Source organism: Canis lupus, chromosome 20 (genome assembly GCF_003254725.2).
Source record: "Canis lupus dingo isolate Sandy chromosome 20, ASM325472v2, whole genome shotgun sequence".
In the NCBI taxonomy this organism is placed as follows: Eukaryota; Metazoa; Chordata; class Mammalia; order Carnivora; family Canidae; genus Canis; species Canis lupus.
Window position 1 is genome coordinate 51,713,360 of NC_064262.1, and position 14,848 is coordinate 51,728,207.

The 14,848-nt window shown below is 40.3% G+C and overlaps 2 protein-coding genes across 2 annotated transcripts; one reads left to right on the plus strand and one right to left on the minus strand.

Annotated features, from left to right (window-relative positions):
- The first annotated feature begins 4,716 nt into the window (after positions 1-4,716).
- LOC112666989 (olfactory receptor 7E24-like) lies at positions 4,717-5,703 on the plus strand. The gene has a single exon (XM_025458451.1). It carries the CDS (start codon positions 4,774-4,776, stop codon positions 5,701-5,703), a length of 930 nt encoding a protein of 309 aa, XP_025314236.1. The 5' UTR covers positions 4,717-4,773.
- Positions 5,704-11,327: 5,624 nt separating this feature from the next.
- On the minus strand, positions 11,328-12,266 carry LOC112666465 (olfactory receptor 7D4-like). The gene has a single exon (XM_025457447.1). The coding sequence runs from the start codon at positions 12,264-12,266 to the stop codon at positions 11,328-11,330; it is 939 nt and encodes a 312-aa protein (XP_025313232.1).
- Between the last annotated feature and the right edge of the window lie 2,582 nt (positions 12,267-14,848).

Consider the following 14,848-nt stretch of genomic DNA (forward strand, 5'->3'; position numbering starts at 1 on the left):
GTACTATTAGTTTCAGTTGTACAATATTGTGATTCAATACTTCCATACAGTGCTTCCCAGTGCTCATCAGGACAAGTGCACTCCTTAATCCCCATCCCCTATTTCACCCATCACCCTACTCATCTCCTCTCTGGTAAGCATCAATTTGTATTCTATAGTTAACCTATTTCCTGGTTTTCCTCTCTCTTTTTCCCCATTTGTTATTTTGTTTTGTTTCTTAAATTTCACATATGAGTGAAATCATATGGTATTTATTTTTTTCTGACTGATTTGTCTTGTTTGTCATAATACTCTCTAGCTCCATCCATGTCATTGCAAATGGCAAGATTTCATTCCTTTTATGGCTAATATTCCACTGTATATATAGATCACATCTTCCTTATCCATTTATCAGTTGATGGACATTTGGGCTCTTTCCATAGTTTGGCTATTGTTGATAATGCTGCTATAAATTTGGGCTGCATATAGTCCTTTGAATCAGTAATTTTGTATCCTTTGGGTAAATACCTAGTAAAGCACTTGCTGGATCATACATAGGGTAGTTCTATTTTTAACTTTCTGAGGAACCTCCACACTGTTTTCCACAGTGGCTGCACCAGTTTGAGTTCCCACCAACAGAGCATGAGCGTTCCTTTTTCTCCACATCCTCACCAACACTAGTTGTTTCTTGTGTTGTTGATTTTAGACATTCTGACAGGTGAGGTGATACCTCATTGTAGTTTGGATTTGCATCCCTGATGATGAGTGGTGTTGAGCATCTTTTCAAATGTCTGTTGGCCATCTGTATGTCTTCTTTGGAAAAATGTCTATTCATGTCTTCTCATATTTTTTTTTATGATAGTCACACAGAGAGAGAGAGAGGCAGAGACACAGACAGAGGGAGAAGCAGGCTCCATGCACAGGGAACCTGACGTGGGATTCGATCCCGGGTCTCCAGGATCGCCCCTGGGCCAAAGGCAGGCGCTAAACCGCTGCGCCACCCAGGGATCCCTTCTGCTCATATTTTAATTGGATTATTTGTTTTTTGGATGTGGAGTTTTATAAGTTCTTTGTTTTTAAAAGATTTTATTTGAGAGAGAGAGAGAGCCAGAGAAAGCATAAGCTAGGGGAGAGGCAGGTGGAGATGGAGAAGCAGACCCCCCACTGAGCAGGAAGCCTGATGCAGGGCTCCATCCCAGGACTCTGGGATCATGACCTGAGCTGAAGGCAAATGCTTATCCGACTGAGCCATCCAGGAGCCCCAAGTTTTAGAAATTCTTTGTATATTTTGGATATTAATGCTTTATCAGATATGTCCTTTCCGGAAGGGGAGGTGGGTGGGAGGATAGGGTAATTGGGTGATGAGCAATGAGGAGGGCAATTAATGGGATGAGCACTGGGTGTAATACTATACGTTGGCAAATTGAATTTAAATTTTAAAAATGTAAAAAAAAAAAAGATATGTCCTTTGCAACTATCTTCTCCCATTCCATAGGTTGCCTTTTAGTTTTGTTGATTGTTTCCTTTGCTGTGCAGAAGCTTTTTAAATTTTATTAGGTCCTGGGGTAGATAGGGGATGAAATCAGGTTTGAATGCAGACAGTGAGACTGGTCACAGGGCACTTAGACAGTGTTCTCTCCTGCCTACCCAATTTGTACATCTCTTTCCTGTTACTCCAGCAAGAGACCTCCACTCGCTGTGCTCTTCTCTTTTGAGGGGTTCGTGGTAGAAGACACCAGAGAGCAGTCAGTCACCTGCTGTGTCAACTATAGAAAAGATGGCCAAGATGAAGGTAGAGATCATAACGAATCAGCTCCCGACAATCCAGGGCAGCTCTCTTTCCTGACCCTGCTCTCAGATTTTGCTTCATATTCCATTTCCTCCTCCATTCCTCACCCTGATCTCTAAGGGAGATATAGTCAGGATGTTAGATTCCATTCTTAGTTAGGAAATAATAAACTGTTCAAATATAAATTGTAGCAGTTTTGGAAAAGACCTCTGGACTTCTGCTCAAACTCTATGAAGTGCAAGGAAACAAAGCAAACAAGTTCAGTGCATTGACTTCAGAGACCCACTAATTTTGAATCTTATCTGCTCTACTTTTTATCTGTATGACACTGGGCAAGTTCTTAATATCTTTAAGCCGGTTTATACAACTGCATTGAGTAAGGATTAATATAAGCACTAAACATGTGACTAAATATGTAAGGGATGCATATAATAAAGGCAAGGTAAATTTTAGGTATTATTGTTGTTATTGTTGTTATTATCAAGGCTAAGCACCATGTATCCAATTAAAATATCCTGTGATCGGAAGGTTCGATTTTCCCTAGGTCCTGAGAGAACTTTTTTTTTTTTGTCCTTGTACAGGTAGGTACTGAGTATTTGGAGAGAAACAACTAAATCACATTTATTTCTGATTTCCCAGGGCTTACTTTGCTTGGCACAGAGTAGGCTATAAGAACAGCAGAGATTTCTGTTGAATATTGAATAGACCCTTCTTTGGTTCTCAGAAATAGAGTATAGACAGCATGGCTTCCATGCACTGGGTGCTTCTTTTCCTGCCAATGACGTTTCAGAGATCTACATAAAAGATAAAACAGTGCTTGTGTGTGTCTATGCCACAGATTTTCTAAGAGACCTATCATTTTCCACTTAATAGAATCTATGTTTAATTATTTAAAAATTACTGGAGATTGTCATAAAGATGAAAATTAAAAGAGAGGAAAAGAGAAGAGAAGTAAATCTTATTGCATGCACTGAGGCACATTTTTGGATTTCCAACTTTTTTTTTCTTGAGAGAAGGAGAGGTTAGGGAGATAGACTCGATCCCACAATTCTGAGATCATGACCTGAACTGAAATTAAGAGCCGATTGCTTAACCAACCAAGCCACCCAGGAACCCCAATTTCCACCCATTCTTGAATGGATTTCCTGGGACATGATAGGCTTCTACCGCTCTGATATATAACAAAATAAAGGTCATTAAACCTTTCTTAGGATTTCATCAATAAACCCACCATTCCAAGAACAGTGAAAATTCTGATTTAAAAATCATGACTGAATATTTATCAGGTGCAAATCTCTTTTTGGTGCCACATGTATCTTGAAATGGATGCTGTTATCCCCATTTCTAGTTGAGGGGTACCAGCAGAGGGATTGAGACATTGACACATACTCCACATTTAGTCTGATCCCATTTAGTTCCATCCCAGGGTTCTGTGCACTCCACCAGTGTGGAATGATTGCTTCCTTTTCTTTTTTGAAGATCTTATTTATTTATTCACGAGACACAGAGAGACACTGAGAGAGAGGCAGAGACACAGACAGAGGGAGAAGCAGGCTCCGTGCAGGGAGCCTGATGTAGGACTTGATCCCGGGGCTCCAGGGTCACACCCTGCACTGAAGGCGACGCTAAACCACTGAGCCACAGGGGCAGCCTGATTGCTTCCTTTTCAAATATACTTTAGCCTCAGATAAGCAAACAGAAACAGGGCAACAAACTCCTTCTCTTGGGAATTTATGAATTCATCTGTGAATTAGGGAAATGGGGTAAGTGGTTTACAGGGGTCTTTACTGATTGAATATTATAGATCATAGGATTTTCGATGGACAGTAATGCATTTTACAGCCTATCCTGGAAATCTGTGATATGGAAATATTATTCCTGATATAAGATAGGAATTTTCACATGGATCTATCATGAAAAGACCATTGTAACACAGACTTCAGGCTTCATCAGACTTTCTGATTCTATACCCTGACAATAAAATCGTGAAATTGATTTTGACTATGCTTTCTATTAGGAAAATAAATGTAGGTAATTTTTTTTTAAGACACACAGAGAGAGAGAGAGAGAGAGAGAGAGAGAGAGAGAGAGAGGCAGAGACACAGGCAGAGGGAGAAGCAGGTTCCATGCAAGGATCCCGACATGGGACTCGATCCCAGGACTCCAGGATCACGCCCTGGGCTGAAGGCAGGTGCTAAACCGCTGAGCCACCCGGGGTTGTCCAATGTAGGTAATTAATAGAAAATTATACATATATTGATTTTTATAATTCTTTCATCTTTTATGCCTATATACTATAGAAATTCTCACTTGTGTAATATGGAGGTGGGCACAAGAATTTTATTAGGGAAATTGTAATGAGAAATTAAAAAGAAAACAAAGTTCATCTTTTGGATAATACTATGCCTCAAATAAAAAAGACTATGCCTCATTGAAGTGCTTGAAATAGACGTATATTCTTCATAGAGACACTTAAAACACATTACTGTGGTAAATGAGAACTCAGGAAACAATACATGTATTATTACAGTATTATGTAAATTTTAAAGAAAACTATTTATGAAATATAAACCAATAGTATTATTATGTAAAATATGCCTACCACATCCATGACAGTGTTTGCCTTTGGGCAACTGAAGTGTAGGGGAATGGGATCATGAAAGGAAAGCAAGGAAATCCAAATTTTACTGGTAACAAATATGAGTTCTGAAGCAAATATAACTAAGTTTATCTATGTTTAAATATGTATATATTTCTGTAACATTCTTGGCTCATAGTGGGTATGTATAGAAACAGGTGAATAGCCCAGACACCAATAAGGAAAGCGTTCTAAAAAGAGTTTATAATTGAGAAATGTTGCTGAAGGTAATGGGATGTATGCTCCTCAAGTGTGAATACTTTACTTGTGAACTGCTTGCCTCAAAATATGCACACTTAGCCAGGTGTCTCTACATTTGTTTTGTTTATTCAATACCCTCTTCTTTTTTGAGAGGTGGCTCACCTGCATGGAACCACAGAATCTAACAAGTGTTTCAGAATTCCTCCTCCTGGGCCTCTCAGATGATCCAGAACTGCAGCCCCTCCTCTTTGGGCTGCTCCTGACCATGTACCTGGTCACTGTGCTTGGGAACCTGCTCATCATCTTGGCCGTCAGCTCTGACTCCCACCTCCACACCCCCATGTACTTCTTCCTCTCCAACCTGTCCTTGGCTGACATTGGTTTCAGCACCACTACAGTCCCAAAGATGCTGGTGAACATTCAAACACACAGCAAATATATCACTTATGCAGGCTGCCTAACTCAGATGTCCTTTTATTTTCTATTTGGGTGTTTGGACAATCTACTCCTGGCTGTGATGGCCTATGACCGGTTTGTGGCCATTTGTCACCCCCTGAACTACCCAATTATCATGAACCCACGCCTCTGTGGCTTGTTGGTCCTGTTGTCATTTTTCAGCAGCCTTTTGGAATCTCAGATTCACTGTTTGATGGTGTCACAACTTACCTTCTGCACAGATGTGGAAATTCATCATTTCTTTTGTGATGCACCTCAACTTCTCCACCTTGCCTGCTCTTATACCTCCATCAACACCATACTAATCTATTTTATTGGTGCCATTTTTGGTGGCATTCCACTTTCAGGGATCCTTTGTTCTTATAGTAGAATTGCTTCCTCCATTCTGAGAGTCCCAACCACAGGTGGGAAGTACAAAGCGTTCTCCACCTGTGGCTCCCACCTGTCAGTTGTTTGCTTATTTTATGGAACAGGCCTTGGAGTGTACCTCGGTTCATCCATCTCCCCCTCCCCTGGGAAGGATGCAGTGGCCTCAGTAGTGTACACTGTGGTCATTCCCATGCTGAACCCCTTCATCTATAGCCTGAGGAACAGGGACATCAAGAGGGCACTGTGGGGGATTATAAGCATAACAGCTTAATCTCAGCATATATCTTATTCTTTTTGGTTCATAGAACTGGAAAATACAGCAAATCAAAGGTGCACAACAAGAAATTCTGAATCTGCAGCCACATGGTATATGTACCTTTATGGATCTCTGCTTTACACTTACACAATTTTTCCTGCTAGCATGGTTCTAATGGAACTGGGAGATTATTTTGGATTCCCCACTTAAATCATAGCCCCTGCAGGATTATGCATATATCCATATACCCATCTTAGTTTCTTTATGCATTGCCCAGGACTCTTGGTCATGAGCAGTCTTGTTTCTATCTTTGCAAAATAATCATAGCTCTCTGTTTCTTGCTATTTTCCTATAATCTCCCCTCCCCTATTTGTTAGGAGGATCTAAATCCTACATTATCACTGGCCATCAGGGAAATACAAATCAAAACCACAATGAGATACCACCTCACACCAGTGAGAATGGGGAAAATGAACAAGACAGGAAACAACAAATGTTCGAGAGGATGTGGAGAAAGGGGAACCCTCTTGCACTGTTGGTGGGAATGTGAACTGGTGCAGCCACTCTGGAAAACTGTGTGGAGGTTCCTCAAAGAGTTAAAAATAGAGCTACCCTATGACCCAGCAATTGCACTGCTGGGGATTTACCCCAAAGATACAGATGCAATGAAACGCCAGGACACCTGCACCCCGATGTTTATAGCAGCAATGGCCACAATAGCCAAACTGTGGAAGGAGCCTCAGTGTCCATCGAAAGAGGAATGGATAAAGAAGATGTGGTATATCTATACAATGGAATATTACTCAGCCATTAGAAACAACAAATACCCACCATTTGCTTCGACATGGATGGAACTGGAGGGTATTATGCTGAGTGAAATAAGTCAATCGGAGAAGGACAAACATTATATGGTCTCATTCATTTGGGGAATATAAAAAACAGTGAAAGGGAAAAGAGAAAATGAGTGAAAATATCACTGAGGGTGACAAAACATGAGAGACCTCACTCTGGGAAATGAACAAGGAGTAGTGGAAAGGGAGGTGGGCGGGGGTTTGGGGTGACTGGGTGGTGGGCACTGAGGGGGGCACTTGGCGGGATGAGCACTGGGTGTTATGCTATATGTTGGCAAATTGAACTCAAATAAAAAAATTAAAAAATAAATTCTACATTAAGGACCAAAATATCTAATACATTTTTATGCCTTAATGATCTTGGTCAGTTATATGTATATATTTTTAAGTAAACTCCATGACTGGTGCAGAGCCCAACACAGGGACTGTACTACAAAGAATTTGCCAAACCACAAGACTGCCCTCCCCTCTGACACCAGCCACAAGTTCAAGGGTCCTTAGGTCCACTCTCACATCAGATCAGTTGGATACAAATTTGGGAATTTTTTCACATTCCATAATTTACTGGGATGATTCAAATTGAGAGGACTGCCTCAGGTTTGATAATGCACTAGAATTACTCACAGAACTCAAGAAGCAGTGTATTTATGATTGCAGTTTTATTATAGAAAAAAAGATACAAATTAGATTCAGCCAAAGGAAGATACACATAATGCAAGATCTGGAACATCCCATATGTATCCTTTCTCCTTGGGGTCCAGATCCATTACCCTTCCCTGATGACAATATGTGTGATAATTCTCAAAGACTGTTACCAACCACGTTGCTCACCTGAGCTCCAGTGTCCAGAATTTTATTGAGGCTTCATTACATAGATATAATTAATTGAATTATGGCCTGTGTGGTTGAACTCAACCTCCAGCCTCCCTCCCGAGGTTGGACTGATATCACTCTGCCCAAAGTTCCAACCCTTGAATCACTTGGCTAGTCTTTTTGGCATGGCCAACCCCTATCCTGAGTCATTTCGTTAGCATAAACTATCAGATACAGTCCATGAGGCCCTCCATGAATAACCAATCACTCTTATCACTAGGGAAATTTCAAATGTTTAAAGGTCACCTCTTGGGAGCTGGGACAAAGTCCATATTTCTCTTTAAGTGAAGCCAAATTCCTTACTACACATCTGACCTTCCCCAGGTGTTGATTCCAGGAACACTGCCTGGTAAACATCCTGTGTGCTAATCATTGTCTAAGAGTCTGCTTCAGAAGGCACTCAATGTGGGACACCTTGTTACTAATAAAATTCATTTAAGAAAAATTTAAAGACAGTTCCAAGGTAGTTGCAATGGTTTGGAATATTCTTTGAATTATACACCCAATGCTGGGCTCAGGAATGGGAAAATTCAAGGAAAGGAGATGAAGAATGGGAGCATTCATTCAATGCCTCCCTGGGGGCAGCAAGGATGTCCCAATAGAAAATCTTAATGAATCTAGAAACCCAAACTCAGAGATGCTTGATAAAAAAATGAGTGCAGAGTTTGAACTAATAAGATAACATACATATCTCATTGTGTACTACACTTTAAAAAAGTTTATTTTAAAATATTAAAACCTGGGATGTAAATAAAATATGCCTTAAAAATGATCATTTATTTGTCATCTGTTACAGTTGTACTCCTCAAATTTCTGGAGCCAATGGCCCAGTCATAAACAGTCTCCCCTTCTCCATCCTTTATTTTGTTACAAGTTTTACCAGGGCCATGCAGATTCCTCTGCTCATTGGATTGTTGAAGACATTGCACATGGGGATGACCACAGTGTTTAACACTGAGGTTATTCCTGCTCTTCTGGAAAGAGGAGCCTTCTGAAGAACTCAGAAATATTCCAACACTTGTCCATTAGTGAGAGGTGCTTTATCCACATGCCGACAGACATACTATTTAACTCTCTTCTTGCTTCCACTGTCAAAATTCACTAGCATCTAGCATCTAGCACATTCAGATCTTCAAGTGAGAAACCTACTACTCCCGTCCAGATCACTCAGGTCCCCCCAGTTTTATCATTTTAGATCATTGTTTTATCTGTGTCCATAACAAAGCAATCCAATCATTTGAATAGCACCATCTCCTTTATATGATTTGCTTTCCCCAATCTTTAAAAACAGCTCATAGTAACATATTATTTTTGCTCTTACAAGAGAGTCCCCAATGACTGCTCAATATTCACTTTCTCTCCATGTACATGGCAGCCAGACTGATTTTTTTAGGTGTACTCAAAATCTTGTGACTTCTTTGCTTAAAACCTTCTAATCACTTTGTCTTACTCCTAGAATAAAATTTGAACCCTTTGCCAGGGTCTATGAGACCCTTCAGTAAGTCTCTCCTATTCTTTTCCAGCTCCCTCACTGGTCCCTGGACCAGCACCATCAGCTTCACCTGGGAACTTGCAAATGCAAATTTTCAGGTTCATCTCCAGACCTGATGAATCAGAATCTTTGCAGTCATCTGTATTCTAACCAGCCCACTGAGTGATTCTATTGTACACTAAGTTTGAGAACCACTTGTCTAGACATAGTGGCTTTCTTATTGTTCTTTAAACAGACCATGTTTCAGTCTCCAGACCATTACACTTAATTCTCTCTGCCTAAAATTTTCTTTCCCTTTCTTACTGAACTTTCCACTTAAACATCAAAACTTAAAGATGTCTTGTCTGACACCCATCTAAATTCTCCATCAAGTTAGTCTCTAGTCATCTTTTACTACCACTTCCTTCAGAGTGAACTCACATGTTTTGAGTATTTTTAGTAACAGTTGTACCAAGTTGCCTTAGCTATTCTGTTCCAAATTAAACTGATGCATCAAGAAAGTGAGTTTTGCTCATCTTCCAGCCTGAAGTCCTTTGTGAGATGCAATATTATTTGCTTAAACAGAGAAGACATTAGTAAATTTCGTTGAAACAATATTTTGATGGGAAATTTGTTAGGAAGTCTAGAAAGTTGTTGCCAAGAAAAATTGCACTGGACATAGTAAATAGGTAAAGAAGACTTTATTCAAGACTATTGCAATAAGAGATAGAGATTGAACTCAACTCTACAGAACAAAAAGCAGAAGGATTTTTTAAAAGATTTATGTATTTATTGGAGAGAGAGAGAGCATGCTCATGAGTGGGAAGGGCAGAGAGAGAGTGAGAGAGAATTTCGAGCAGACTTCACATTGAGCATGGAGCGTAACATGGGGCTTGATCTCATGACCTGAGATCAAGACTTGAAGAGTGGAAGCAAGAGTTGGATGCTTAGCACCAACCCAGACACCTCTATAATTCTCATGTTTTTTTTTTTTAAAAACATGATTCAGTTAGCTAAAGAGCAGAAGTTCTAAATTACAAGTATCTTGAGTTCTAAACTCAAATAGCAACAGCATTAACCATGCATGATTGAGCAACAAATCCAGAATGGTGACTGGGGCCCATGAGTCAGAGACCTGTGGTGGTGGCAACAGACCATTAGATGAGCAGACATCAAGATTGTCGTTTGACTTAGATAACCCAAAATATCAAAAACAAGTCAGCAAAAATCAGATGTCAGCTACCACAATTGAAAATCATGATTCTTTTCTGTTTCCAGACCCAAGTCTGTTTTTAGATGCAAAGCCTGAAAGAGATTAAGAGTGGCATGGTTCTCCCTTTTGGAAGCCCATAAAGTGATTTTTCAAAATGGTAATATGCTTTGAGGACTCCACTTGATGGAAAGTTGATCCTGTCAGACTCCTTCCATCCTGGAGTAGGCAGTAATTCATCTTTACCAGAATGAATATTTATGTATTTATGTTTGCCTTTCCTGCTACAGTGTCTCGGGAAACACCACCATCCAAAGACTTAACACATTATCCAGTTTCTTTATGGTGAAGAAGATATGAAAATATTTATCAAGAGATACACTGGTCCTAACATATTCTGCATCACCTGAAGCTGCCCAGCATCACATACATAGAGGGTAGTAATTCTGTGATTCCATTCTTACTCTCCTGAATTGTAATCCGATGCTTTTTCCTGACATCACACTTGAAGGTCCCCTTTCAGACAGATTTTATCACTGTCTGAACTTTTGGGTGTGGGCCTTGGTAAGTTCACCTGCAAAACAAGGCAACTAAACCAAATACTGTATTAGAGCCTGATCAGTTCTGATAGTCTGGATCTTGGGGTATTTTGATCTCTAGTGATACATTTTTATAGCTTATTTTAGAAATGCATTCAATAAACACATGGAGAAAAGTTCAACCTTGATAATAACCAAATACATAATTTATCCATCAGTGTATATTCTGTTTGGACATATAATGTGATCAGATAAATTTTGAGATCCTAGGTTTATGCTCTATGAGGGCCAAGATTTTTGTCTTTTTTTTTCTTTCATTGCTGTGTTCTAGATACCTACCATAGCCTGGCACACCACATTTGCTCAGTAAGAAGAACTAGCAATGGTTATTGATAAAATGCACTATTTCAGGCAACTATTCTGAATTGGTACTGAAAGTGGCCATGGGACTGGAAATCCAAGCTGCAGTGTAGTAATAGGAAAGTAAAAGGAGGGGATATGGAGAGTAGAAATGATAACAGAGCAATCAACATAAGAGGTTAAAGTACATAAGAAAAGTACTCACAAGGTAGTTCTGAGCAAATTCACTTATGAATGAGGGGTGAGAGAAAAACTCACTGTGATTAAGAGGCAGGATTTCTTTAGCCAACTGCTGTTACCACTGTCAGCTCAAAAAACCAGGACTAGTGTCCCCATCACTGAACATAGAGTATTCTCCCCAGGACTTTTTGTAGAGCCCTCTTCATGTCCCTGTTCCGTAGGCTGTAGATGAAGGGGTTCAGCATTGGGGTGACCACAGTGTACATCACCGAGGCAATCATGCCTCTCCAGGAAGATACATCAGAACTGAGATACACACCAAGCCCTGTCCCATAGAATAAAGAAACCACGGAGAGGTGAGACGCACAGGTGGAAAATGCCTTATACTTATACTTCCCATTAGCTGATGGGATTCTCAGGATTGAGGAGGCAATTCGAGTATAGGAGAAAAGGATCCCTGAGAAGGGAACAATGCCAAGAAGGGCAGTCACCATATATTGCAAGATATGATTGACCAATGTGTCTGAACAGGCAAGGGTGAGGGCCTGAGCAAGTTCACAGTAAAAGTGTGGAATTACCCAGTTGGTGCAGAAAGACAGCCGCAACATCAACAAACTCTGGATCAGGGAGTATGAGAAGCTGATGAACCAGGACACAAGAACCAGGAGGCCACAGAGCTGTGGATTCATGATGACTGTGTAGTGCAAGGGGTGACAGATGGCCACAAACCGGTCATAGGCCATCACAGTAAGGAGGAAAGTGTCCATGCCTCCAAAAACCATAAAAAAATACATCTGGGTGATGCAGCCTGCATAGGTGATGGATTTGCTCTGTGTTTGGATGTTCACCAGCATCTTAGGGACTGTGGTGGAGGTGAAACTGATGTCAGCAAAGGACAAGTTGGAGAGGAAGAAGTACATGGGGGTGTGGAGGTGGGAGTCAGAGGTGATGGCCAGGATGATGAGTAGGTTCCCAAGCACGGTGACCAGGTACATGGACAAGAATAGCCCAAATAGAATGGGCTGATGCACTGAGTCTTGAGAAAATCCCAGGAGTAAAAATTCTGAAACACTTGTTTGATTTCTTGGTTCCATATTGCCAACTCATCAGCTAGATGATTGAAGCAGGAAATGAATATGAAATAGGCACTGGATAGACTCTAGAGTCTCTCTACCTTTTTTATTTCTTGAAGTGAAGCATTGGCCATAAAAGCCTTAACATTACAAAATTTAGGAATCCAACATTCTGTTATTCATTACGTGAGATATTTAATAATGTTGATCAACCCCTGTCCATTGGCCTCTAAGACACCCATATATCCTCTTTATTTAGAATCATCAAATCTAAAAAGTTAAGAACAACTTCGAACCTTAGCAATAAAATGGCTCAAACTCAATCTAACGCAAATGTGGAACATGAGATCCAGTGAAACCTTGTAACTTAATCTGGATTATCTGCCTTGTCTGGGATGCAGAAAAGGGACAGGTAAGTATATCTCAGAGGTGAGAAAACTTGGGAGTATCTCAAATATCTGGACAGACTATTTCAGGATCAGTAGAATGTAAGTTTACTCCTCAAGAAAAAAGAAAGGAAGAAAAAGAAAATGTTTTTACCAAATAATAAAACACATGAACAAATTCTTAATGGTTAGTGTACTAGGGGCCATCAACATCCTGCAGGGACAGGGAGAGATGCTTCCTAGACATTGGTTACTTGACAAAACGCCCTTTATCTGTGAAGTTAAGGAATTGGTGAAATTGTCTAAGGAAAATGAGGATATCAAGGTTTCAGCCATTTCAGTATCATAAGACAAAACACTCCAAAGTCACAAAAGGAGTTTTGATGATCACAGCTTTGTAGTACAACTTGAAATCTGGCATTGTGATGCCCTTGGCTCTGGTTTTCTTTTTCAATATTCCCCTGGCTATTCGGGGTCTTTTCTGATTCCACACTACAAAGCTGTGGTCATCAAGACAGTGTGGTACTGGCACAAAAACAGACACATAGATCAATGGAACAGAATAGAGAACCCAGAAATGGGCCCTCAACTCCATGGCTAACTAATATTTGACAAAGCAGGAAAGACTATCCATTGGAAAAAGGACAGTCTCTTCAATACATGGTGCTGGGAAAATTGGACATCCACATGCAGAAGAATGAAACTAGACCACTCTCTTTCACCATACACAAAGATGAACTCAAAATGGATGAAAGATATAAATGTGAAACAAGATTCCATCAAAATCCTAGAGGAGAACACAGGCAACACCCTTTTTGAGCTTGGCCACAGCAACTTCTTGCAAGATACATCCATGAAGGCAAGAGAAACAAAAGCAAAAATGAACTATTGAGACTTAATCAAGGTAAAAAGCTTCTGCACAGCAAAAGAAACAGTCAACAAAACTCAAAGACAACCTACAGAATGGGATAAGACATTTGCAAATAGCCTATCAGATAAAGGACTAGTATCCAAGATCTATAAAGAACTTCTTACACTCAACATCAAAGAAACAACCAATCCAATCATGAAATGGGCAAAAGACATGAACAGAAATCTCACAGAGAAAGACATAGACATGGCCAACAAGTACATGTCACTTGTTGGCAAGCTCCGCGTCACTTGCCATCAGGGAAATACAAATCAAAACCACAATGAGATACCACCTCACACTAGTGAGAATGGGGAAAATTGACAAGACAGGAAACAACAAATGTTGGAGAAGATATGGAGAAAGGGGAACCCTCTTGCACTGTTGGTGGGAATGTGAGCTGGTGCAGCCACTCTGGAAAACTGTGTGGAGGTTCCTCAAAGAGTTAAAAATAGAGCTGCCCTACGACCCAGCAATTGCCCTGCTGAGAATTTATCCCAAAGATACAGATGCAATGAAACGCCGGGACACCTGCCCCCCGATGTTTCTAGCAGCAATGTCCACAATAGCCAAACTGTGGAAGGAGCCTCGGTGTCCATCAAAAGATGAATGGATAAAGAAGATGTGGTCCATGTATACAATGGAATATTCCTCAGCCATTAGAAACGACAAATACCCACCATTTGCTTCAACGTGGGTGGAACTGGAGGGTATTATGCTGAGTGAAAGAAGTCAATTGGAGAAGGACAAACATTATATGGTCTCATTCATTTGGGGAATATAAAAAATAGTGAAAGGGAATAAAGGGGAAGGAGAGAAAATGAGTGGGGAATATCAGTGAAGGTGACAGAACATGAGAGACTCCTAACTCTGGGAAACAAACAAGGGTTAGTGGAAAGGGAGGTGGGCGGGTGGATGGGGTGACTGGGTGATGGGCACTGAGGGGGGCACTTGATGGGATGAGTACTGGGTGTTACACTATATGTTGGCAAATTGAACTCCAATAATATATATATATATATATATATATATATATATATATATATATAAAGAATTTGAGTCATATCCTCAATGGTGCTCATTAAATACTGGGCAAGATAGAAATTAAACCAGGATATTGACACATGAGCCCAAAAAAGATGAGAATCAGATGCAGCACTCACATTAAGGTGGTGATTCAAATGAAGCTGGGAAGATGGGAGAACTCATCTGAGGTCCACTTTCCTACTCTCTCTACTCCAGGTCCTGAGGGTCCTATACCCAAACAGAGAGGAATGGATCCTATAACCCAGTATGCCGAACAGCAT

Excerpts from the sequence above, each read along its gene's own strand:
- LOC112666989 (XM_025458451.1), top strand. The coding sequence starts at position 4,774 with ATGGAACCACAGAATCTAACAAGTGTTTCAGAATTCCTCCTCCTGGGC.
- LOC112666465 (XM_025457447.1), bottom strand. The coding sequence starts at position 12,266 with ATGGAACCAAGAAATCAAACAAGTGTTTCAGAATTTTTACTCCTGGGA.